The 23,833-nt window shown below is 42.9% G+C and overlaps 1 protein-coding gene across 1 annotated transcript in view; it reads left to right on the forward strand.

The window, feature by feature from the left end:
- Positions 1 to 347: 347 nt before the first annotated feature.
- Positions 348 to 23,833, forward strand: part of g2e3 (G2/M-phase specific E3 ubiquitin protein ligase) — a 111,927-nt gene continuing 88,441 nt past the window's right edge. The window contains exons 1-3 of the mRNA XM_067991388.1: positions 348 to 441; positions 20,185 to 20,276; positions 23,455 to 23,549. Coding sequence (XP_067847489.1) covers positions 20,222 to 20,276; positions 23,455 to 23,549 — 150 coding nt within the window. The 5' untranslated portion in view covers positions 348 to 441; positions 20,185 to 20,221. The remainder of the gene's footprint in view (positions 442 to 20,184; positions 20,277 to 23,454; positions 23,550 to 23,833) is intronic.

The following is a 23,833-nucleotide window of genomic DNA, read 5'->3' on the forward strand; positions in this document are numbered from 1 at the left end:
CTAGGTTACTGTGTATGTTAAAATAGGTTACAATTTTACACAAAAGTGAATGAGGTGTTTTCAAGAGGGTCAATATTTTCTTTTAAAAGCCAAAAAAACCCAAGAGGATGGCTGATGATATCACCTTGTTTATTGTGATTTGGGTTGACTGATATCTTCCAGTGTATTAATTTAATCATTAATAACAAACAAAGCACTGGGTTGAGAAGACTGAACGTTGTTCTGGTCTTGGTTGCTCAGAAAGACACAGACAGACAGCAAGGCCTTTTTCACAAGTTGACGTTTGCAGCTCCTGCTGGAGGTCAGCGTGATTTGAGATCACTTCCAGGGTTAGGGAGGGTGCGCGCCGGAAGTTTAAAATTTGAATCTGAGCGCCATTAAAGAGTAACAAAGAGGAAAAGAAAGGGGCCGCGACGGCGGGTAAGGAAGGCCGGTTCGACGGTGAGTGAGTCGCCGGAGCTTTGGGCAGCGGGGCTGATTAAACTGATCGCGGCACAGATGGTGGGTTGGACTCGGGCAGCACAGCCGAACGAACGACAGAGGAGCCGTTTTTTTCCTCTCAATTAAACCAGCGAGGGGCCGGACGCCCCTTCACTCCCACGGCGAGGGGCCCGGCCCCCGCCCCCGGGCTCCCCCTTCACTCACACGGGGAGGGGACCGGCCCCCGCTCCCGGGCTCCCCCTTCACTCACACGGCGAGGGGCCCCCGGGCTCCCCCTTCACTCACACGGGGAGGGGACCGGCCCCCGCTCCCGGGCTCCCCCTTCACTCACACGGCGAGGGGACCGGCCCCAGCCCCCGGGCTCCCCCTTCACTCACACGGCGAGGGGCCCCCGCCCCCGCCCCCGGGCTCCCCCTTCACTCACACGGCGAGGGGACCGGCCCCAGCCCCCGGGCTCCCCCTTCACTCACACGGCGAGGGGACCGGCCCCCCCCGGGCTCCCCCTTCACTCACACGGCGAGGGGACCGGCCCCCCCCCCCGGGCTCCCCCTTCACTCACACGGCGAGGGGACCGGCCCCCCCCGGGCTCCCCCTTCACTCACACCGAGAGTTGGAGTCTGCTCGGTGTGATTGTGCCCGAAGCTATCCGTTCCGTCTGGTTGAAATATGAATGTTGATGTATACCCGCTCACGAATTTTCTCCCGGATGTTCTTTCGAGATCCTCAAAAACTAAAAGAGGAACTGAAGCCTATTCTACAGGGTGGGAAGAACTGACTCAATATCACTAAAGCTCACTACATATCTGTCAAACTGACGATAGGAGGAAGTTTAAAGAGGGCGGCGTTCATACAATGGGTGTCTTGCCAGTGGATAACAGGTGGTATTCCACTCGTCAGGTGCCACATGAATGAACCATACGAGCTTTTTGTTGTACTCTATTGCATTATCTGAACCCACTCTATTGAATTTGTCTTTATGATTTAGTGCCATATTTCTAATATCAATACTATCTTTCTGCACATCAACCACCGCTCCACCATTGGTGGCTGTTCTTTCACCCATCAAGCCCCTATGTCTAGAACTCGCTTCCAAAATCCTTCATTGCCTTCTTGTCCGTGCTTTCATCGACTTTAGTCACTATCAACAAAATATAAATGTCAGGAATGTTCTAGCGTTTTGGAATTTTTTTCATTTGCTCATAAGGAAGATGGTCCACCCCAAACTCCTCGCTATCCCCCTCTAGCCAGTATCTCTGGTGGAACCAGACTATTTGCAACGTCGGTGTCCTATTTGCCAGCTGCTTCCCCTGCCTTAGCTCATCTGCTGCTGAAATCCTCATCTATGCCTTTGTCACCTCCGCAGTCAACTGTTCCAATGCTCGCCTGCCTTGCCTCCCCTTCTTCATGCTTTACAAACTTCAGTTTATCCAAAACTCTGTTCACGTTTTTATTTGTTGCATTTGTGGGTGTAGCTATTGTGCAGAATTGGATAGAGTGGTTCCTCATTAGCAGACAAGCCACTTCGGTCCTGTCACTTTTGTATTTTATACATCATTGCACTGTGCTATGTACGCACTATTTCTTTGCTGCATTGATTCACAAGTTTATATTTTATCTACTTGTATGGAGACCTTACAGGAGATGATCAGATGGTATATGGAAAAAAGCTAGGAGCAATTTCTTTAGTTTATTACAGCTAAGTATTGCTGATGTTGCAGGGCCATGGTGGTTCAAGGTCCTAAAACACTCAACAAACCCCATTCTATCAAAAAAAGCAGCCACCATCAAAATCTAACACCTCCCATATAGCGAGTGTCATGTCAGTGGATAACAGCTGGTAATCCAATCTTCGGGTTCCACTAATGAATAAAACATTTGAGTTTTGTTGTACTCTATTGCATTATCTGAACCTGCTCTGTTGGATTTGTCTTTGTGATTCAGGGCCAAATTTCTAATATCTATATTGCATCTTTCTGCACATTGCCTTTTGGGACCACTGCACTTTTTGATATATATTAATGACCTGGACTTGCGTGTACAGCGTATAATTTCAAAGTTTGCAGATGACACATAACTTGGAAATGTAGTAAACAATGTGGAGGATAGTGACAGACTTCAGAAGGACGTAGACAGACTGGTGGAACGGGCAGACACATGGCAGGTGAAATTTAACGCAGAGAAGTGTGAAGTGATACATTTTGGTAGGAAGAATGAGGAGAGGCAATATAAACTAAATGGTACAATTTTAAAGGGAGTGCAGGAACAGAGAGACCTGGGGGTTCATGTACACAAATCTTTGAAGGTGGCAGGACAAATTGAGAAGGCTGTTAAAAGAGCATATGGGATCTTGGGCTTTATTACTACATAAATACTACATACAATTTTGATGGCTTTATTTCACCTCTTCTACCGAACTGGTGAGGGGCCCGGGCTCCCCCTTCACTTCACTTTTACTGTTTTGAAAAACCTTGATTAACTGATCAGCTGATTTTTAGACCTTTTTAGCACTTTTCACTTTTACATTCCTTATTGTTGAGCTCTTCTGACCTTTGTCTGGTATCTACATCTTGCAAAATACCATGCAAGAAATCACATTCTCTAAACCTGGTACTGTTTTGTTTTGCTCCACATATCAGTCAACTGGATGGCTTTGATTTTTGCTGCATTTTGTTGGTCCTACTGTTGGTTTGACTCTCCTCATTTTACCTGTGCCATTGAAATAACTGATGTTATTTCAGCTGGCGTGGAAGGTTTCATACAAAAAGATAGAGAAAAAACAACTCTGCAAATCCTGGAAACCTCCATTTTAAGAACAAAAAATGCTGGAAATGCACAGAAAGTCCATCTGCATCTGAAAGCAGATAAATGTTTCACGCCTGGACCATTTGAACTGTAGTCTGAAGCATTCAGAGCTAACTGTATCTGCTCTTAACTTCTATAAATCCATTATTAGAATAGTGTTGTCTTCCACCTCCAGAAGGTGCTCCTTCTAGTCTCTCACTAAAGCTGTATCTTGCAACATCTGTGAATCTTTTGCCCCTCCCGCCTTCCATCCTGAAATGCTAGTATTGTATTCTAAAAGAGAAAGTTGGCTCACTTTATCTAACTCTATTTATGCTCTTGGTAAGGATTCTCCTTTCAGTCTGTAGTACCATTAAGGACTGGACACTTTTTAAAAAAGAAATAAGCATTTTTAATGTGATAACCCATTTTCAGTTGTATTAATAAAACTGGACCCGGTTACCACTCTTAAATACATCAGTGAATACTTTTTAATGGAAAGGGAAAAAAATAAATGATTGCCTTCTATTACGCTGCCCAATTGCACTGGTTCATGGAAGATTTTACTTTTGTGGTTACGAAAATGATTTTTATCAGAAACTTGAACTGTAACTTAACCAGCGCAATTTCGAGTGCATTTTGGACACAATTTCCCAATTGCACCCAAAGCGGAAACTACAGAAGTGCCTCATAGGAGACTTGTTATAAAAATTAATGCACATGGTATTCAAAGGAAAGTGATTCAGTCAATAGATAGCTGGGGACAGAAAGCAAAAAGTAGGGGTGAATGGATTTTTTTCAGATTGGGTGGGTAGTAATGAGCACAGGGATCTATGCTGGTTCCTTCCATTTTCCACTTATAAATGATTTGGACATAGGCGCAGGATTTTTTTTTATTCGTTCATGGGATGTGGGCGTCGCTGGCAAGGCCAGCATTTATTGCCCATCCCGAATTGCCCCTGAGAAGATGGTGGTGAGCAGCCGCCTTGAACTGCTGCAGTCCGTGTGATGAAGGTTCTCCCACAGTGCTGTTAAGAAGGGAGTTCCAGGATTTTGACCCAGCAATGGTGAAGGAACGGTGATATATTTCCAAGTCGGGATGGTGTGTGACTTGGAGAGGAACGTGCAGGGGGTGGTGTTCCCATGTGCCTGCTGCCCTTGTCCTTCTAGGTGGTAGAGGTCGCGGGTTTGGGAGGTGCTGTCGAAGAAGCCTTGGCGAGTTGCTGCAGTGCATCCTGTGGATGGTACACACTGCAGCCACTGTGCGCCGGTGGTGAAGGGAGTGAATGTTTAGGGTGGTGGATGGGGTGCCAATCAAGCGGGCTGCTTTGTCCTGGATGGTGTCGAGCTTCTTGAGTGTTGGAGCTGCACTCATCCAGGCAAGTGGAGAGTATTCCATCACACTCCCTACTTGTGCCTTGTAGATGGTGGAAAGGCTTTGGGGAGTCAGGAGGTGAGTCACTTGATGCAGAATACCCAGCCTCTGACCTGCTCTTGTGGTCACAGTATTTATATGGCTGGTCCAGTTAAGTTTCTGGTCAATGGTGACCCCCAGGATGTTGATGGTGGGGGATTCAGCGATGGTAATGCCATTGAATGTCAAGGGGAGATGGTTAGACTCTCTCTCTCTTGTTGGAGATGGTCATTACCTGGCACTTGTCTGGCGCTAAAGTTACTTGCCACGTATCCGCCCCAGCCTGGATGTTGTCCAGGTCGTGCTGCATGCGGGCACGGACTGCTTCATTATCATCAGAGGTTGTGAATGGAACTGAACACTGTGCAATCATCAGTGAACATCCCCATTTCTGACCTTGTGATGGAGGGAAGGTCATTTATGAAGCAGCTGAATTGGTTGGGCCGAGGACACTGCCCTGAGGAACTCCTGCAGCGATGTCCTGGGGCTGAGATGATTGGCCTCCAACAACCACTACCATCTTCCTTTGTGCTAGGTATGACTCCGGCCACTGGAGAGTTTTCCCCCTGATTCCCGTTGACTTCAATTTTACTAGGTCTCCTTGGTGCCACACTCGGTCAAATGCTGCCTTGATGTCAAGGGCAGTCGCTCTCACCTCACCTCTGGAATTCAGCTCTTTTGTCCATGTTTGGACCAAGGCTGTAATGAGGTCTGGAGCAGAGTGGTCCTGGCGTAACCCAAACTGAGCATCGGTGAGCAGGTTATTGGTGAGTAAGTGCCACTTGACAGCACTGTCGACGACACCTTCCACCACTTTGCTGATTGAGAGTAGACTGATGGGGCGGTAATTGGCCGGATTGGATTTGTCCTGCTTTTTGTGGACAGGACATACCTGGGCAATTTTCCACATTGTCGGGTAGATGCCAGTGTTGTAGCTGTACTGGAACAGCTTGGCTAGAGGCGCGGCTAGTTCTGAAGCACAAGTCTTCCGCACTACAGTTGGAAGTTGTCGGGGCCCATAGCCTTTGTTGTATCCAGTGCACTCAGCCGTTTCTTGATATCACGTGGAGTGAATCGAATTGGCTGTAGACTTCTGTGATGGTGGGGATATCAAGAGGAGGCCGAGATGGATCATCTACTCAGCACTTCTGGCTGAAGAGGATGAATGATATTGATGTTTGCTAATGATAGTAAATTAGTTCCATGGCAAATTGTGAAGAAGATCACAGTAGGACGCAGAGAGGTTAGTAGATTGAGCAAAGAGGTGGCAGATGCACAGAAATGTGAAGTACAGTGAAACCTGTACAAACGGACACCCCCAAAAAACGGACACTTATTGACAGTCCCAAATAACTTACATTGTAATAGATACAATTATATTACAATGGTGTGAAACCACGAGCACTCGCAAATTATGACCCACGGACAGCCTTTAATGCACCAAGTCCGTTTACAACTTAAAACACGGGACGCACCGGTAAGCATAAGGCAGCAGCAGATGAAAGAAACAGCTTTTGTGGAATGGAGATCTCTTTACCTAGCATCCATAGCGGCAGAGAAACCACTCTATCTCTGGGTGGCTCTATCCCAGGGATAGAGTGGTTTCTCCGCTGCTATGGATGTTGGGTGAAGAACTCTCCACTCCACAAAAGCCAGAAACTGCACCAGGCAACATCACATCTCACTTCACTCCATCAGTAGGTCAGATACTGATGAAATGCTAACAGACCCCTATTCACCCCCCAGCACTTCCTCCCTGTGCTGCAGCAGCTAATGTTTGGAGGGGATCCCGAACTGGTGTCTGCAGGACATTAATCCCTCCTCAATTTGGCTGGATCTCCCACGCACTCCGGCCTGACAGCAGCCACCTCACCCTGTGCAGGCTGACAATGTAGCAGATCCCAGGATGAGGACATCCCTACTTCAATGGAAAAGGACCCAGGGATGGCAATGAATTGGGAAAATTGATGAACTGAAATCACCAGATTCCAGAATTAGGCATGATCCCAGGTGAGGGCAAAAAAAAGGAGGAATGCTGCAGGAGATACACCTAATCATGGGATATTTGATTTGCTGTACATACAATGACCATTTTGAAAATAAGGACACCTGCAAATAAAGGACACCTGATGCAAGTCCCTTTGGAGTCCCTAATTTATAGGTATCACTAGTATATTTAGGGAAAATGAATAGTGAGGGGAGGTAAACTGTAAATAATGACCCTGAGTAGAGACATCTGCTGGGAATGAAGATATGAAGATCTTTAAAATTAGAAGTGGTCATAAAAGGGTAAATGAGATTCTCGATTTTATAAATTAGGGGCATTAATATATAGTAAATTTGTAGAAGACGTTAGTTATGAGTAGATCTGGGTACACCATTGTAGGCAGAATATTAGAGCAGTGAAGAATTGGAGGAAAGACTCACTGGAATGATACTATAGTTGGGAGGAAATGCTTGAAAAATTAGGGCTTTTTTGACTGGAATATAGAAAATTAAAAGTAATACCATAAAGGTTTTCAAAATTATTAGAGGTTTTAAGAGGGATAAACAGTAAAAGATCATTACAACTGGATGGCAAATCTGTAAGAAAGGGTACAGACTGAAGATTTATGACAAAAAGAAAAAGGGAAATTAGACTAAACCTACTCACGGAGCAAGTTATTAGAATTTTCCTTTCCAATGTCCTTGAACGTGTTGCTGCCTCCCAGATCCGTGCTCCTCTCTCTTTCAACTTCTTGTTCGAATCCCTCCAATCAGGTTTCTGCCCCTCGCACATCACTGAAATAGCCCTAAACAAAGTCATCAGTGATGTTCTCAGTGACTGACCATGGTGCATTTTCCCTTCTCGTCCTCAACCTTTCTGTATTCTTTGACACGGTCAACTACACTATCTTCCTCCAACACACCTCACCTACTGTCCAGCTTGGTGAGACTACCCTTGCTTGGGTCTACCCTTACCTATCCACTCACAGCCAGAGAATTTCTAGCATTTGCTTCTTTTTTCACCCTTGCACTGTCACTTAGCGAGTCCGAGATCCATCCATAGCCCCCTCCTGTTCCTCCTCTATATGCTGCCCCTTGGTGACATGATCCACAGATATGGGGTCAGCTTATCTATGTATGCTAATGACACCAAGCTCTACCTCCTCTTGACACTGCTCTCAATCACTTTACTGGCTCTGTTCTGTCAGGCTGCTTGGCTAACATCTGGTTTTGGATGAGCCACAGTTTTCTCCAACTAATTATGAAGATTGAAGCCATGACCTTTGGTCCCTGCCATAAACTTAATTTCCCCTCTTCTTTGGCCACTCTCTTGGGCTGAACCAGACTGTTTACATCCTCGGAGTCCCATTCGACACAGAGCTGAGTTTCCCACCCCATATGTTCGCCATCACAAAGTCCGACTACTTCCATCTCCAGAACATCACCCCCTCCCGCTCTGCCCCCTGAATGAGAGTCTCATCAGATCATCTACTGATGAGACTCTCATTCATACCTTTGTCACCTCCAGACTTACCACCTTCAATGGTCTTTTGGTCGGCTTCCCATCCTTGACCTTTCATAAATTTCAGCTCATCCAAATGTCTACTGCCGTATCCTATCCTGCTCATCCACCGCCTCTGGCCTTGCTGACCTACATTAGCTCCTGGCCCAACAACACAAACTTAAAATTCTCATCCTTGTTTCTAAATTCTCCTTTTTTGTAAGCTCCTTCAGCAATCCCCTCCCCCGTTCCATCTCTCTTACTTCTGACTCTGGCCTCATGCATTCTCCGCCCACCATTGGTGGCCATGTCTTCAGCTGCCTGAAGCCCCTCTGTTTCGCCACCCCTCTACTTATTTAAGTCCCTCCTTAAAACCCACCTCTTTGACCAAGTTTTTTGTTACCCCTTCTAATCTTTTCTTATTTTGCTCAGCATCCATTTATTTCCTTGTGCCTCTGTGAAGCACCTTGGGATGTTTTTCTATGCTGAAAGTGCTATATAAGTGCAAGTTATAGTTGTTGGAATACTTTACCACACCTGACTTGAGGTAGAGATAATATAATTTAAAATTAAATTGGGTAAGTTTTTGCAATGGAACTATATAAAGGGATATCAGGAAAGAGCTAGGAAGTGAGATCAGTGTTAATGGCTTCAGCTGAAGCATGCAAAGGCACAGTGGGCTGACTGGCTTCCATCAAGCTGTCATTTCAATGCTTCTGTGACCCTCAGTGTACACAACCTCTAATCCTTTTACAATAAATTGACTGGGACAATTAAAGTCTGGTTGTTAGTAGTATTTTGCAAGTCTAACTGACAGCTAATACCTTACCTTTCGCTCCATCTGTAGTCCACCTTCAGCTAACCCTTTTTGGCCTTGCCTATCTATGACCTCAAATTGAACTCCCATATCTACATTGCTAAAGCTGCCTCCAAGAACCCCTACTTCCTGTTTCATATGAAGCATTTTTCACCTCAACAATTCTTAACTTTTGATAAAACCCAAGATTGGAATATTGCTCTTGTATCTAACATCCCTCACTCCTGAGAGAATACAAAAACGTATATTTGATGTGCAATCCCTCTTTGACCTCAAGCCTCAACCTTGGTGGTTTTTGCGCATTGGAGCTTCAACTTGGTTTCTTAATGGTTTGTAATGATATTGCAATAACTTCTTGAATTTCAATTAATGTCATAGCATCAGTACTTAGAACAAACACAGCATTCATTTTATTGAGGCTATATATAGTATATATCTTTGTTGTATCTTGTGTCAGTTGAACTCCAGAATAAATTACAGCCTTATTACTCGTTCCCAACATTCTAATTCAAAATATAATTTAATGGAGGGGTTTAGATGCGTTCATAATTGGTAAGATTTTCTGTCATAATTTATAGAAATAATCTTTAGGATAATTTTTCAATTTTCTACTTGCTGTCATAATGTACTGGATGATTTCCTATGACATTGCACAAGGGGAGTCAAAATCAAGTGTAGTTTGGGCGAGACAGGGTTAGAGTACAGCAACAATTGGACCAGGGTGTGCAGTTGTAATTCAGTTTTCATTTTAAAGTCATACATTCTGTCATTTTCATGTAATACTTCATTTTATTATTTATGGTTAAATAGCAAAACCTGTGGCAGTTTGGGAAGCAGAAAAATAGTTGGTTTCTCTGCAGTACAGGCTGAGGAGATGCAAAACTAAGGTACTACAGTGCCACCAATGGCAAAAAGGTTTAATTGCATCTTGAAGTTTACATTGGCAGTTTCCATTATAAAAATAGACACAGGAATTTGTAATGGAGGAAGTTGACAGAAGTGTGACAAAACTCAACAACAGAACTAGGGTCTGTGAACAGGAAGTGTTAGAAAGTGCAACTGTCTAGATTGAGGCTATTTAATAGAACTTGGATTTATATAGTGCCTCATTACATCTTTGGATGTCCCAAAGTCCTTCATGTACAATGAATTATTTGAAGTACAGACATTATTTCTGTATAGGTGAATACTGTGTGGCTGCTCATCAGGTGGTGTATTTACTTGCTAAGCCATTGAGTATTCAGTGCCTTTGTTCTTGAGATTCATCTTGGAGTATAACCTAGCCTGGTGGTGCGTTTGACGGGCTAGCCTGGTGGTGCGTTTGACGGGCTAGCCTGGTGGTGCGTTTGACGGGCTAGCCTGGTGGTGCGTTTGACGGGCTAGCCTGGTGGTGCGTTTGACGGGCTAGCCTGGTGGTGCGTTTGACGGGCTAGCCTGGTGGTGCGTTTGACGGGCTAGCCTGGTGGTGCGTTTGACGGGCTAGCCTGGTGGTGCGTTTGACGGGCTAGCCTGGTGGTGCGTTTGACGGGCTAGCCTGGTGGTGCGTTTGACGGGCTAGCCTGGTGGTGCGTTTGACGGGCTAGCCTGGTGGTGCGTTTGACGGGCTAGCCTGGTGGTGCGTTTGACGGGCTAGCCTACTGGGGCTTTTTGAGGATGTAACTGGTAGAATAGATAAGGTAGAACTAGTGGATGTGGTGTATTTGGATTTTCAGAAGCCCTTTGATAAAGTCCCACATAAGAGGTTAGTGTGCAAAATTAAAGCACATGAGATTGGGGCTAATATACTGGCATGGATTGAAAATTGGTTAACAGACAGGAAACAGAGAGTGGAAATAAATGGGTCTTTTTCAGGGTGGCAGGTGGTGACTAGTGAGGTACCGCAGGGATCAGTGCTTGGGCCCCAGCTGTTCACAATATATATCAATGATTTGGATGAGGGCACCAAATGTAATATTTCCAAGTTTGCTTACGACACAAAGCTAGGTGGGATTGTGAGTTGAGGAGGATACAAAGAGGCTTCAAGGCGATTTAGACAAGATGAGTGAGTAGGCAAGTATACGGCAGATGCAGTGTAATGTGGATAAATGTGAAGTTATCCACTTCGGAAGGAAAAACAGAAAGGCAGAGTATTATTTAAATGGTAATAGATTGGGAAATGTTGATGTACAAAGGGACCTGGGTGTCCTTGTACACCAGTCACTGAAAGCAAACGTACAGGTGCAGCAAGCAGTTCGGAAGGCAAATGATATATATGTTGGCCTTCATTGCAAGAGAATTTGAGTATAGGAGCAAGGATGTCTTCTTGCAGTTATACAGGGCCTTGGTGAGACCACACCTGAAGTATTGTGTGCAGTTTTGGTCTCCTTACCTAAGAAAGGATATACTTGCAAAGGTACACCAGACTGATTCCTGGGATGGCAGGACTGAGATAGGATCGAATAGGCCTGTATTCACTAGAGTTTATAAGAATGAGAGGGGATCTCATTGAAACATAAAATTCTGACAGGGCCAGACAGACTGGATGCATGGAGGATGTTTCCCCTGTCTGTGGGGTCTCGAATGAGGGGTCACAGTCTCAGGATATGGGGTAGGACATTTAGGACTGAGATGAGGAGAAATTTCTTCATTCGGAGCTTGGTAAACCTGTGGAATTCTCTACCGGAGAAGGCTGTGGAGGCCAAGTACTGAATATATTTAAGAAGGAGATAGAGAGGTTTCTAGACAAAAGGCATCAAGGGGTATGGGGAGAGAGCAGGAATATGGTATTGAGATCGAGGATCAGCCATGATCATATTGAATGGCGGAGTAGGCTTGAAGGGCCGAATGGCCGACGACTCCTATTTTCCTTGTTTCACCAAAATCTTTGGTGGTTCCATTATTAGATGTATCCAGATGCCAACTTATCACTCCAGAGTTCACATCCCTTTATGAATATTGCATTTCTTAGCAGTTCCATAAATAACTTGGCTTCTGTCCAGCTATCTCATAGCAGACAGTTTTTCTTTGGGGAAACATTCTGTTGTGAAATACGCATTTCAACTGGAAGAATTTATGTTAATGTGCACATTTCTTGGTGATTTTTCCCTCAAGGTGAGGTGAAGTTGGCCCAGTGAAACTATATTTTTCTGCAATGAAATTAATTTGGCTCCATGTATAAACAACCCTACATTTTCCTTCAGAGAATCATGTTTCACCCTGCTTTGGGACTTCTTCCCACTGTGAATATATTATGTGGATAATTTCATTCCTCAGTAATATAATTAACATTGATTGCTATTGGTTTTTATTACACAACTGGCGGTATTCTGCCATGCATTCCAGAACTGGCCTGTATTGTTCTATGGTACTTTTTGTGACACTAACATTTTCTCCTAGGAGTAAGCATTGCTTATGCTCATACTGGTGAACTATCTGTTCTCCGACCATCAATGCAGCTTTGAGCTGTCCGCTAGGAGCTGTGACAGCAGCCTGGAATGAAGTCTGTAATTTTTTTTTTCTCTTGACTTTTCTCTGTTGCCTTTCCCAGGCCCAATTAAATTGGAAATCTAACAGTAATTAAAGCTTTGACCTCTACTGTGTTGGCATAGCTTATATATGGGGACAGTACAGTTGTGTTCCATATTCCAGAGGAGAGAATGGAATAGAAATCAGCCAGGATTCCCACTTCTGGTAATTATCTAGTGACCTCTGTTTAAAAAGTACACATATCGAGGACTATTTGACCTTCTGTGATGTCTCCCGAGGTCAAATAATTTGCCAACACCTATCTGGGCTCGAGAAGAATGGGACTGGGATTCTTCCCACACAACTCCAGATAACTCTTCAAACTAATTCTGTAGGCTGATCTTGGCTTGACGACCAGTGCTCTGTGCTAATATGCTGCACAGTTCTAGCAGATTTGAAACTCTACCAGTACCCATGTTTACACTCTTTAAGGGGTGAGCTCTTAACCCTTGCCTTTGCCAACCTACGCCATGTACTAAGGACTTGGGTAAATATGGTGCACACCCCATATTGGGCAAACAAAAACACTTGTATGATTTCTTAACTTTGTTTAGAGATTGTGAAACATGTGATGAGTTTCTGCACGTGTCTGACACTTGACTAACCAAATAAAAACGTTTTCACTAAAATACGCAGAAACCGGCTTTTAGACCTCCCCCATCTCTTTAAAGCTAGGCCTTGGTATATGGACTGGGAATCTTTGGAATAGGTAAAGCCATCTAGGCAGAATATTCATTATCAAAACACTGACCCACCTCAAAAAATGTGTCTAATGGTCCATTTCTTCCCAGATGATTTTAAGAATGGGGGGGAATAGTTGGCTAGTGGAGATGGTGCAAATGAGTAATCTGGGCTTCAAGGTAAGAGAATCTCAAACTGGTCCAGTGAAATGAAAAGGATTTACAAAATGTATGTGGAATTGGCTGGCTTGATTGTACATTTGATTTTTTGGGGGGGAATCCTTTGTTTTCAAAGGTGATTAGATGCTTTCCTCTCCAGGTACTGTCCCCCTCCCTTTCAAAACTGTCATCATCACCCCCGCCCCCCCCTTCCCATAAATCTACATTTCACAATTGTAAAGCTATGTGTAGATGAAGTAATTTAATTTCTGGTGAGAGACCATACTTTAAAAGATAAGGGAATAAAAGCAAAAATATGAGTTTGATGGCCAGTGCAAAGTATTGGGGACATCAGACACCCTGTCTAAGATCACTGAACAGCCCAAAAGAGGGAGACACATCTCATTGGAGACCACTAACGATTGAGGGTAAAAGTAAATGAGATGATTTACTTTTCTCCAAAATACCTATTGTCTCCAGTATCACGCTTAAGAATGATCACTCGATCTGTTGAAAGTCTCATTCAGGAAGAGATGAAAATGACAATTGCGTACCCCCTGCAAACTTACATAAACTGTAATTTACTCCTCAGCACTGTATAGTGGGTGTTTAGCACCAGTAGGGTATTTAGCTGTTGCATTTTAAAAGTCCAGTTCAGCTGTTTGCACTTTTGCCAGGCAAAAAGAGTATTGTTGCTTTAACCATGTTAGATTCACAGTCCTATCTTCAAAAAAGTTTCTCTTTATAACGAGAGATAGAGAACTGTGTCTCTAAGAAACAAAATTCTGTGCAGGAAGAGTATTTTAAAAGGTTGCAAAAGACTTCTCTGCTGAGAAGAAAATATGATGTGGAGATGCCGGTGATGGACTGGGGTTGACAATTGTAAACAATTTTACAACACCAAGTTATAGTCCATGTTATCATGCGAAAGGTTCGAGGATTTCTTGACATTCACCTGAGGAAGGAGGAAGCCTCCGAAAGCTTGTGATTTTCAAATAAAATTGTTGGACTATAACTTGGTGTTGTAAAATTGTTTACAATTGAGAAGAAAATAGTCATAGCTGACTGACACTTCATTGAACTTTATGTATTGTATTAAAATAATATTGCTAGGCTTCCCACTTCTGATTTGCATTTAATTTGTAAATAAACATTTTTTAGCCTATAGAGTCTGGGTCTGGTGTGTTATATTTCCATATTCAAATTGGTAGCTATAGTAGGATTTCTACTTGAATTGCAGTGCAAAATAAGATCATTGTTAACCTTGGGCTTTGAAACCTACACTCAAGGATTGTGAGGTATACTCGTTAAGGAGTTTGATACAACTGTTTAAAACTCAAACTGGAACAGAATTTTTAAAAAGAAAACTCAATCTTCGAGTAAAATTTGTAACGATTAGATTAAACTCCTTGGATGATGACTCTCACTCGGCATGTATCCAGCAATGATCAATATCTTAAGCTATGGCACAGACCCAACCTTTAGCTGAGCTACATGGCACTATGTCTACTAAGAGAATGAGAACTGTTGAAATCAATCACTAAATAATGGTTGAACACAACAGAGGATCCAGAACAAGAGTTTTTTTTAAATAGGGAATTTGTGTTGGGAGCATAAATGATGATGGGGATAAAGACATGTCAGCTAATCAGGCTGATGCCAGGATATTGAGGCCATGTTGAACTACATAAGTTCTAATAATCTAAAAAGGGATCTGAATCAGGATAGTTACCTGTTATGTTTTTGGGAGAAGAGTGAGTTACATAAAGGCAAAAGCCCATCCAGCCTTGATGAAGCTTCACACTTTGCTGCAAGGAACTTGCTGGTCATTGGCAGAATACAATTTTCACCTTGTCCCTAGGGAAGAAGGTGAGCAACTTCCTGTAATTGTCAAGCACAACCCCTGTTTATGTATAGCTATAACACAAAAAATGTACTCAATTCTGGGGGGAAAAAAACCCCACAAAACTTACCCATACAATAGGGTCTTTTGTTAGTGCAAGATGTGTTCCCTATGCAGGCCTTGTCCTTTATCTGTGGGGCCTGGAGTTTAATTTTGCTCTCGTTTAAAAGCTGGGGATTTCCAGCAGCTGTTCATATTCTATGAAAAGTGCATAATGAGAGTTTAGTTTTGGCCCTAGTTCTGTAGAACGACAATACCCAGAATGCATGGTGACAACCCATGTCACAAAACAACTGGGCAGAAATGTGAATTCAAATTGAAAATTAACACACAGATTTAATTCAGCCTATGAATAAAAATTCTGTTAATGACATTGTTTGGGATGAGATTTTTTTCTCTTGCTGAGACTGATGTTTGCATAAAAGGATGGATTCCATCCCACAGCTGTTCTTGGAGAACAAGGCTTGGGCATTAAGCCAGGTGTTGAAGCATAATCATTTATCTTTGGCATCCAGCAGTATAGAGAGGGCATAATATAAAACAATTTCAAAAAAAAGGAACCACAGCAATAGAGACAGAGAAATAACATCATTTCTAATATGTAGAAATAGAAAGGTCGGCTTTGGACATCTTGGGAAATCTTTTTAACTTTAATAAATATACTAATCCATCTCCTTTGGCATTGCTCATGGATGGGGAAAATGTGAGTAGGTGAGTATGCCTACAAGATGGAATAATGTTTATAAAAGAAAGACCAAAACATAAATAATATAGTGGAATTTAACACCAGTGGAATACCACATTAAGTTATTGAATTACAACAACAGCTACAATTTATATAGTACCTTTTTAATGTAGAAAAACATTCCAATTAGTTCACCAATCCTGACTTTGTCCTTACCTGCTCTGTATATCTGACAGCAGATTCAATGTGACTTCAGGTTTTTCATTTCTCTGATCACCTGAGATCCAGAATCAAGCTGTGGGGTGTAATTTGGCAAAATGAGGAAGAGATGGTTCTGTTTCATGCCAGCCTATCACTGAGTATCCTGAAGGAGTCATCCTTATGATAGGCCCTCACATGAATTCAGCAGTTGGTCATGAATAAGCCTGGTGTGTGATAATTGAACTTGGGCATTTAGAATATCAAAGTGTCTTGCAAGATGCAAGCTGCCTTGTGTAGGTCCTGTCACCACACTGGAGACAGATGTCTGCCATCTAGCTGATGAGGAAACTCTTGAGACAGGTCAACAGCTGCTAGAAGGTAAAGAAATGTATAACAAAGGCCTGGAGAAGAAGCATAGATAAAGTTAAGGAAGAAGAGACTCCTTGTTCCCTGATGCACAGTTAGGCCTCTGGAAAAGAACAGTACTGTAGGTATGTGGAATACCAAGGAGAGAACTCTGTGGATAACTTTAATGGTTTAATAGGTAGAATTAAGTTTTTTTTTAATGGGTCTTTATCTTAAATAACATAAGTGTCTATATATTCAGTGGCTGGAACTACTTTGAAAAAATAAATGTACAATGTCATTGGTTGAAATTCCAGCCTTTCAAGAAGTTCTGTTTCTGTAGAATCTTTAGTGATCAGCATTTCAGTGAATCTGTATGGCTAAGTTGCTTATTTGAGACATAAAAGGGTGACATGTCTGCAGATCGATTTAATATGCCATCCACAAGTATAATGTGTGACTAGATATAAGCAAGACCTTTAATCATATGGGTAGATATTGGAAAAGAGTAGGACATGCCAGAACAGAAAAGCACAGGTCAAATTTTACCAATCAGTAAATAAGGAAATAACGTTCTGCTTTTAAACACTAGATAAACTCTTAATAATGAATTATTGAAAATCAAACTGGAACCTCAGAATACTAAGTTGCAGAATTATTTAAGCTGACTAGCAAATATCAAACCATGCTAAAGTAAGAAAAGTCCAGTAACACAGAGCACTTTGCAAGGATGGAAGTGATCAGCAGGGAACCTTTCCTTGGCCTTGTGCATGATGACACTGGGGCTGAAATTCCACTGGGGGTATGGCAGTATCCATGTAGCACAGGTGGTTTCTGTGATCCTGATGCAGAAAAGAGTCCTCCCCAAGTTTTCTGAGGTCCCTTGATTTTAAATAAAGGTATTTCATTCCCAGCACAGATTGTATCAAACAAACGATAGGAATGTGGGGGAATTCTGAATCTGTCTGTCCATTGTGTTCTGCCCTAAATTCTGGAGTAGAAGCTTAAATTTATGGGTGCAATTCCTTAAAGCAGCACCTGCATTTCCTGTCTGCTGGCAGCTGTAGAATTCTGCTTGTACTGCTAAAGGTAACGTGCAAGATCAGCCAGGCACCTGCTCGTTACAGTGATAGTGAGGGTCGAGGCCATGAAGGGATTTTAACACAAGAAAGACTATTTTGAATTTGAGGCATTGGGGGACTGGGAGCCAAGTAGGTCAATGAAGACAGAGATGATATGTAAACTTGATTTGGTCCAGGATAGGATGTGGGCAACAGAGTTTTTGATCTGAACTCTATGTATGATAGGAGACCAGCCACGAAAGCAATGGAACAGTCGAATCTCGAGGTGACAAAAGGCATGGATGAGGTTTTCAGTGGCAGATGGACTGAGGTTGGGCAGAAGTGGATCATGTTATGGAAGTGGAAGTAAGCAGTGTTTGTGATAGAGAATATGGGGTTAGAAACTCAGTCCACGGTTGTGAACAGTCTGGTTCAGCATGAGACAGTTGTCAGGAAGGGGGATGGAATCGTAGTATGGTACAGCATAGGATGAGACCATTCGGCCTGTTGTGCCTGTGTCAGCTCTTTGAAAGAGCTGTCCAATTAGTTCCATTCCCTTGCTCTTTTCCCATAGCCCTATCAATTTTTTTCCTTTCAAGTATTTATCCAATTCTCTTTTGAAAGTTACTATTGAATCAGCTTCCACCACCCTTTCGGGCAGCGTATTCCAAATCCGTACGACTCGCTGCGTTTTTTTTTTAAAAAAGGTTTCTTCATGTCGTCTCTGGCTCTTTTGCCGACCACCTTAAATCTGTGTTCTCTGGTTACCGACCCTTCTGCCACTGGAAACAGTTTTTCTTTATTTACTCTATCAAAACTGTTCATGATTTTGAACACCTCTGTCAAATCTTCCCTTAACAGTCTCTGTTCTATGAAGAACAACCCCAGCTTCTCCAGTCTCTCCACAGAACTGAAGTCCCTCATCCCTGGTACCATTATAGTAAATCTTTTCTGCACTCTCTAAGGCTTTGACATCCTTCCTAAAGTGTGGTGCCCAGAATTGAACACACTATTCCAGCTGTGGCCTAACCAGTGTTCTTTTTAAAGGTTGAGCACAACTTCCTTGCTTTTGTACTTTGTGCCTCCATTAATAAAACCGAGGATCCCATATGCTTTTTTTTAACAGCCTTCTCAACTTGTCCTACCACCTTCAAAGATTTGTGTGCATACACCCCTGGGTGTGTCTCTTCCTGCACTCCCTTTAAAATTGTACCATTTAGTTTATATTGACTCTCGTCATTCTTCCTACAAAAAATGTATCACTTTACACTTCCCTGCGTTAAATTTCATCTGCCATGTGTCTGCCCGTTTCACCAGTCTGTCTCTGACCTACTGAAGTCTGTTACTATTCTCCACATTGTTTACTACATTTCCGAGTTTTGCGTCATCTGCAAACTTTGAAATTACACCCTGTATACCCAAGTCCAGGTCATTAACATATATCCATGGTATGGTGTTTGTGGCTCGGCCAAAGACCATGGGTTTCGTCTTCCAAATATTTAACGGGAGGAAATTGCAGTTTATCCAAGACTGGACGTCTGTCAAGCAGTTTGACAACTCCAAGGTGGTGGAGAGGTAGAGCTGGGTGTTATATGTGGAAGCTGACTCCATGGCTGCAGCTGATGTCGCTAAGAGGCAGAATGGAAGGAGGAGACCCAGGGTAGATCCTTGGAGATAACGGTGAGAGGTAGGGAAGAATAGCCATTACTGGAGATGCTCTGGCTATGATTGGATGAGTAAGCGTGGAACCAAGCGAGGGTAGTCCCAGTGAGCTGGGCAACAGAAGAGAGTGGTGTGGTTGACCGTGCCAAAGGATGCAGAGAGGATGAGGACGGATAATTGGCCATTGTTAATGAGGATGTCATTTGTGACTTTTTAGTTAGGATCATTTTGATACTATGGTGAGGGCAGAAACCCAATTGGAGAGATTCAAAAGTGGAGAGGTGGGAAAGATGGGCATGGACACTATAATTTTCAAAATCTTTTTGGAACAGTAGAACGGACTCCCTGCGGCCCTCTTCTTCCTTCCTCCCTCCTCCGCCCCCCCCCCCCCACCCCCCCCCCCCCGACCGATCCAGACAGTGGAATCTTTATTCCAGTAGTCCGATAGTGTGCTCAGTTTGACTCCTTATAGAGATGTGTGCTTCATTATCTTTCATTTGCAGTCTGTAGACTCTACTTCAGGGTTCGAAGAGACGCCCTTAGTCGCCCAGCTTCTGTCAATCGAGAGAGGAACAACCTTGAAATAATGGTACAACTGTAAACTGGCATAGAGTTAATGATTGTAGCAGCTTCCAGGTTCCATGGCATCTGTCTGTATAATGTTCTGATGGTCATGTGCACACTGTGTGTTGAAGCTGCGTGGAATCTTTTCTGTTCATAAAAGCCATTACATTGTTGCATGGAGCCTGTATAACCACATGGCCTTGCACTTTTAGGAATCCAGCCACTCTGAACAAGTGAAGCATCCTCTCTCTTTGATGTTTGTCATCCTTAGGAAATGTGAGGAAATCTTTGGCACTGGCAAACAACACCTCATTGATCTGTATGCAGGAATACTTTGCATACTGGATGATTTGTCACCTGTGGCAGCTCAAAAGGAGATCTGATGAGTCGAACCTCAAAACAGAGAATTTTGTATTCGGGTAGTCAGACAATTTGTTGTTCTCTACTTATATTTCAATTTTTTTATGTGCTTTTATCTAGGAAGTTGTCCAAGTCAGACACTGCACTTAACTTTGCCATGAGGACAAAACGGAAGCTGCAGAAGAGACAAACTCTTAATCCTTGTGATCCTCGTGAGTACTGTTGATATTTTATCTGCTGTCTTCATTGTGAATTTATTTATCCGAAAGACAGTGGTGGTGGAGGATATTGAACAGCAAGGTCAGGCTATATTTCATCTCATCGGCAGAATGCATCATTTAGATTAAGTACTAGCTGATGATTAGCAAAAATGCAGCATCTTGGTTGCTTGTATGGATTATGTACAATCATCATGATTTTGTTGTTTCATTTCTTACGAAGCTTTTTTTCTTTTTAACCCAAATACATACCATGATGTGAGTGCATTTACAAGAATACAAAAAGTGGTACTATTGACCACATTTGAATTATTGCTTTCTTGTATTACATTCATGTTACCAAGTCATTGGACGTACAGCAGCCTAGTACCACCTGAATGTGGGTGCCACACTTCCCGCTGCCCCAGCTGTTTACCTTGCTGTTTAGCAATGGACTGCAACATGCACATGTGAACCAACTACTACTTGTGTGTACTCAATGTTCAAACATGACAGTGCCATTATTCATATGATTTGAATGCAGGTTGAGTTTAACGATCAAAAGCTTCTGGTATCTTAAGTCATTCAACCTGCACTAAATACATACTTGTTTACAACCATGTCTATACTATAAACGTGGCTATATTAAAAATAGCTCACAAAGACATTGTATATTATTGGTGGGAAATGTACATGGAGGCTGCAGGATATAGTACGGGAACGGACCTTGCTGCCTTCAGGTGTGCAACTGGAAACCACCAGCTCAGGTTGAGATCTGCTGGTCTCAGCAATTGTAACAATAACAGATTTACAACAACAATAGCTTGCATTTGTGTAGCCCCATCAATGTAGAAAATGTCCTAAGATGGGTTAGCAAGGCCTGGTGCTTAATATGAAATGGGCAGCAGATTTTTGGATGAAGTAGTTTATGGAGGTTGTAAGATGAGAAGCAGGCCACAAGAGCATTGGAATAGTCGAGTATGGAAGAGTCTATGGCATGGATGAGGGTCTCAGCAGCAGATGGGCTAAGGCTTGGATGCAGACGGGCAATGTTACAGAGGTGGAGCAGAGACAGGTTTTGTGATGGAGAGAATATGGGGCCAGAAGCTTATCTTGGGGTCACATTGGATGCCGAGGTTGTGAACAGTCTGATTCAACCTGTGACAGTGGAAGGAGAGGGTGATGGAATCAGTGGCGAGGGTATGGAGTTTGTGGCGGAGGCAAAAGACAATTAGTTTTAACCTTCCCTGTGTTTAATTGGAGTAAATTGAGGTTTATCTGAGACTAGAGTCTGACAACAGGGAGGCAGTGGAGGGGTTGAGAGATGTGGTGGAGAGGTAGAGCTAGGTGTCATCAATGTACATATGGAACCTGGCGCGATGTGTTTGGTTATGTTGCCAAGAGTAGCATATATATGAGGAAGAGCAGGGGCCAAGGATAGAGCCTGGAGTTGGGGGGAAACTCCAGAAGTAACGCAGGGATGGGAAGAGTAGCCATTGCTGGAGATTCTGTGGCTACGATTGAATAAGTAAGAGTGAAACAAAGTGAGAGCAGACCCACTGAGTTGCACAATGGAGGAGAGGCATCGGAGAAGGAGGATGGTGTGGTCCGTCGCCTTAAAGGCTGTAGAGAAGAACTCGAATGGATAGTGCACCATGGTCACAGTCACAGAGGATGTAATTTGTGATTTTGATTAGGGTCGTTTGTTATTTTTTAAAAGATATTTTCTCACCAGTTTTCTCCCTTTCCTCTTCTGAAAATATCTACTTTTTGGCTATGGTTTAAGGGCAAATTTGTGTTTTTGCTGCTCTGAATTAGCCACCAGGAAATACGTGAGCACAGCTCAAACACTAATTTCCTTAAATATTTTCCTGCAGGGGTGCTCACACAAGGTGCCATTCACCCTTCAGTACCTCTCCTAATTGATTGTTCCTGTGTAGGTCCTGACCATGAATGCTGACAAATTATTTGAACTTACTGCGTATCACAGGCCAGCTCAATCTAGCCCAATAAAACAAAATACTGCAGATGCTGGAATAAGAAACAAAAGCAGAAAACGCCGGAAACACTCAGCAAGTCAGGCACAGCACCTGTGGACAGGAGTGAAAAGTTGATTTTTCAGGCATATATTTTCTGGTTTTGGTGAAGGCCTTAAAAGTTTACTTCTCTCACTTTTCTCCACAGCGCCTGACTTGCTGAGTATTCCAGTATTTTCTGTTTTTGTTCCAATCTAGCCAAGCCTGACATCCACGAATGATAACTTTCAGTGGATAGTGACCAGGAGCAAGACGCATGCTGATTTTTCTTAACCCAGAGGCGCTAAGGTCAACAATAATGCCCCCACTGCCACTATGGCTCACATCAGATGGCTCAGCAAAGGCCAGGGATTGAATGTGGGACCTTCCCAGAAGTGACTGTTCATGCTCCTTGTTGGATAATCTCTGACCCATCAGGGGAGCTCTGGTGATGTTCAGGCCATCCCTATATGCTTTATGATCTCAGCTGATTTTTATTTTGCATTTAAAAAGCTGACAAAGTTGAGGGTAAATTTATGTTTTTGCTACTCTGAACTAGCCACTAGGAAGTACGCAAGCACACAAATCTTGTTTACATTGTTGTCCTTCCTATAGGGACACTCATATCACAGAGTTGAAAGCGTGTGTCCTGCTAACTTTACAAGTATAGTTGATTGCTAATTCCATTCTACAGTCTTAGAGCTACTTACCCACATTCTTAGTGGAAAGTAACACTTCATAAGCCTAGGTACAATGTATCAGACCCAGCATATTAGAGTGAACATTGCACATGGCCTGATACACGACAGTAATATCTTTGTGTTCTGTCACCACTACAGGTTGAGAGAGAGAGGCACTTGTAATACAAATAGAAAGTTAACTTACCCATACTGCTTACCCATAGAGCTCCCCTCATTGAAAGCGAAGCTGCCCTAAATTATAGTGATTTAAGACTGACCTCCGTATAAACCTCTTTTAACAGAGTCAGACAGGAAAAAAATTCTTCTAAAATAATATTGCTGCTATTGCACCTGATCCCTAAGTGCCACTTCCCATCTGATTTTGAAACCTTTTCAGGCATTGGGCACCCAGGTCTTTGTATAAATGTTCAGATTCCAAAAGCAGTCGTTCACATTTTAGTTCAAGATGATCCATGTGCATTTTGTTTGTTCTTGTAGCCTGTGCATTTTGTCGACGGAGTGATGACTGCCCTGAAAAATATGGCGACAAGAAAACCTATGATTGTGGGATAACTCTTCATTACTATTGTTTAGTAAGTTGAAACCATTTTTACCTCACTTTGCTTGCTTGCTTGTTTTTGTTTGTTTGTATGAACGAATGATTAAAATTAATTGGTTAACTTCCCCCCAGTAGCTCAGTTGCTCAAAAGAATTGTGTGACTGGGTGCTTCAGACCAAAGGATCCCAGGTTTGATTGCCAGTCCCTGGTGAGTCTCCTGGGATGAGAGGGTTTCCTATGAGGGGAGATTAAGTAGAATGGGCCTATACTCTGGAGTTTAGAAGAATGAGAGGTGATCTCATTGAAACATATAAGATT

The sequence above is a fragment of the Heptranchias perlo genome, chromosome 10 (genome assembly GCF_035084215.1).
Source record: "Heptranchias perlo isolate sHepPer1 chromosome 10, sHepPer1.hap1, whole genome shotgun sequence".
NCBI lineage: Eukaryota > Metazoa > Chordata > Chondrichthyes > Hexanchiformes > Hexanchidae > Heptranchias > Heptranchias perlo.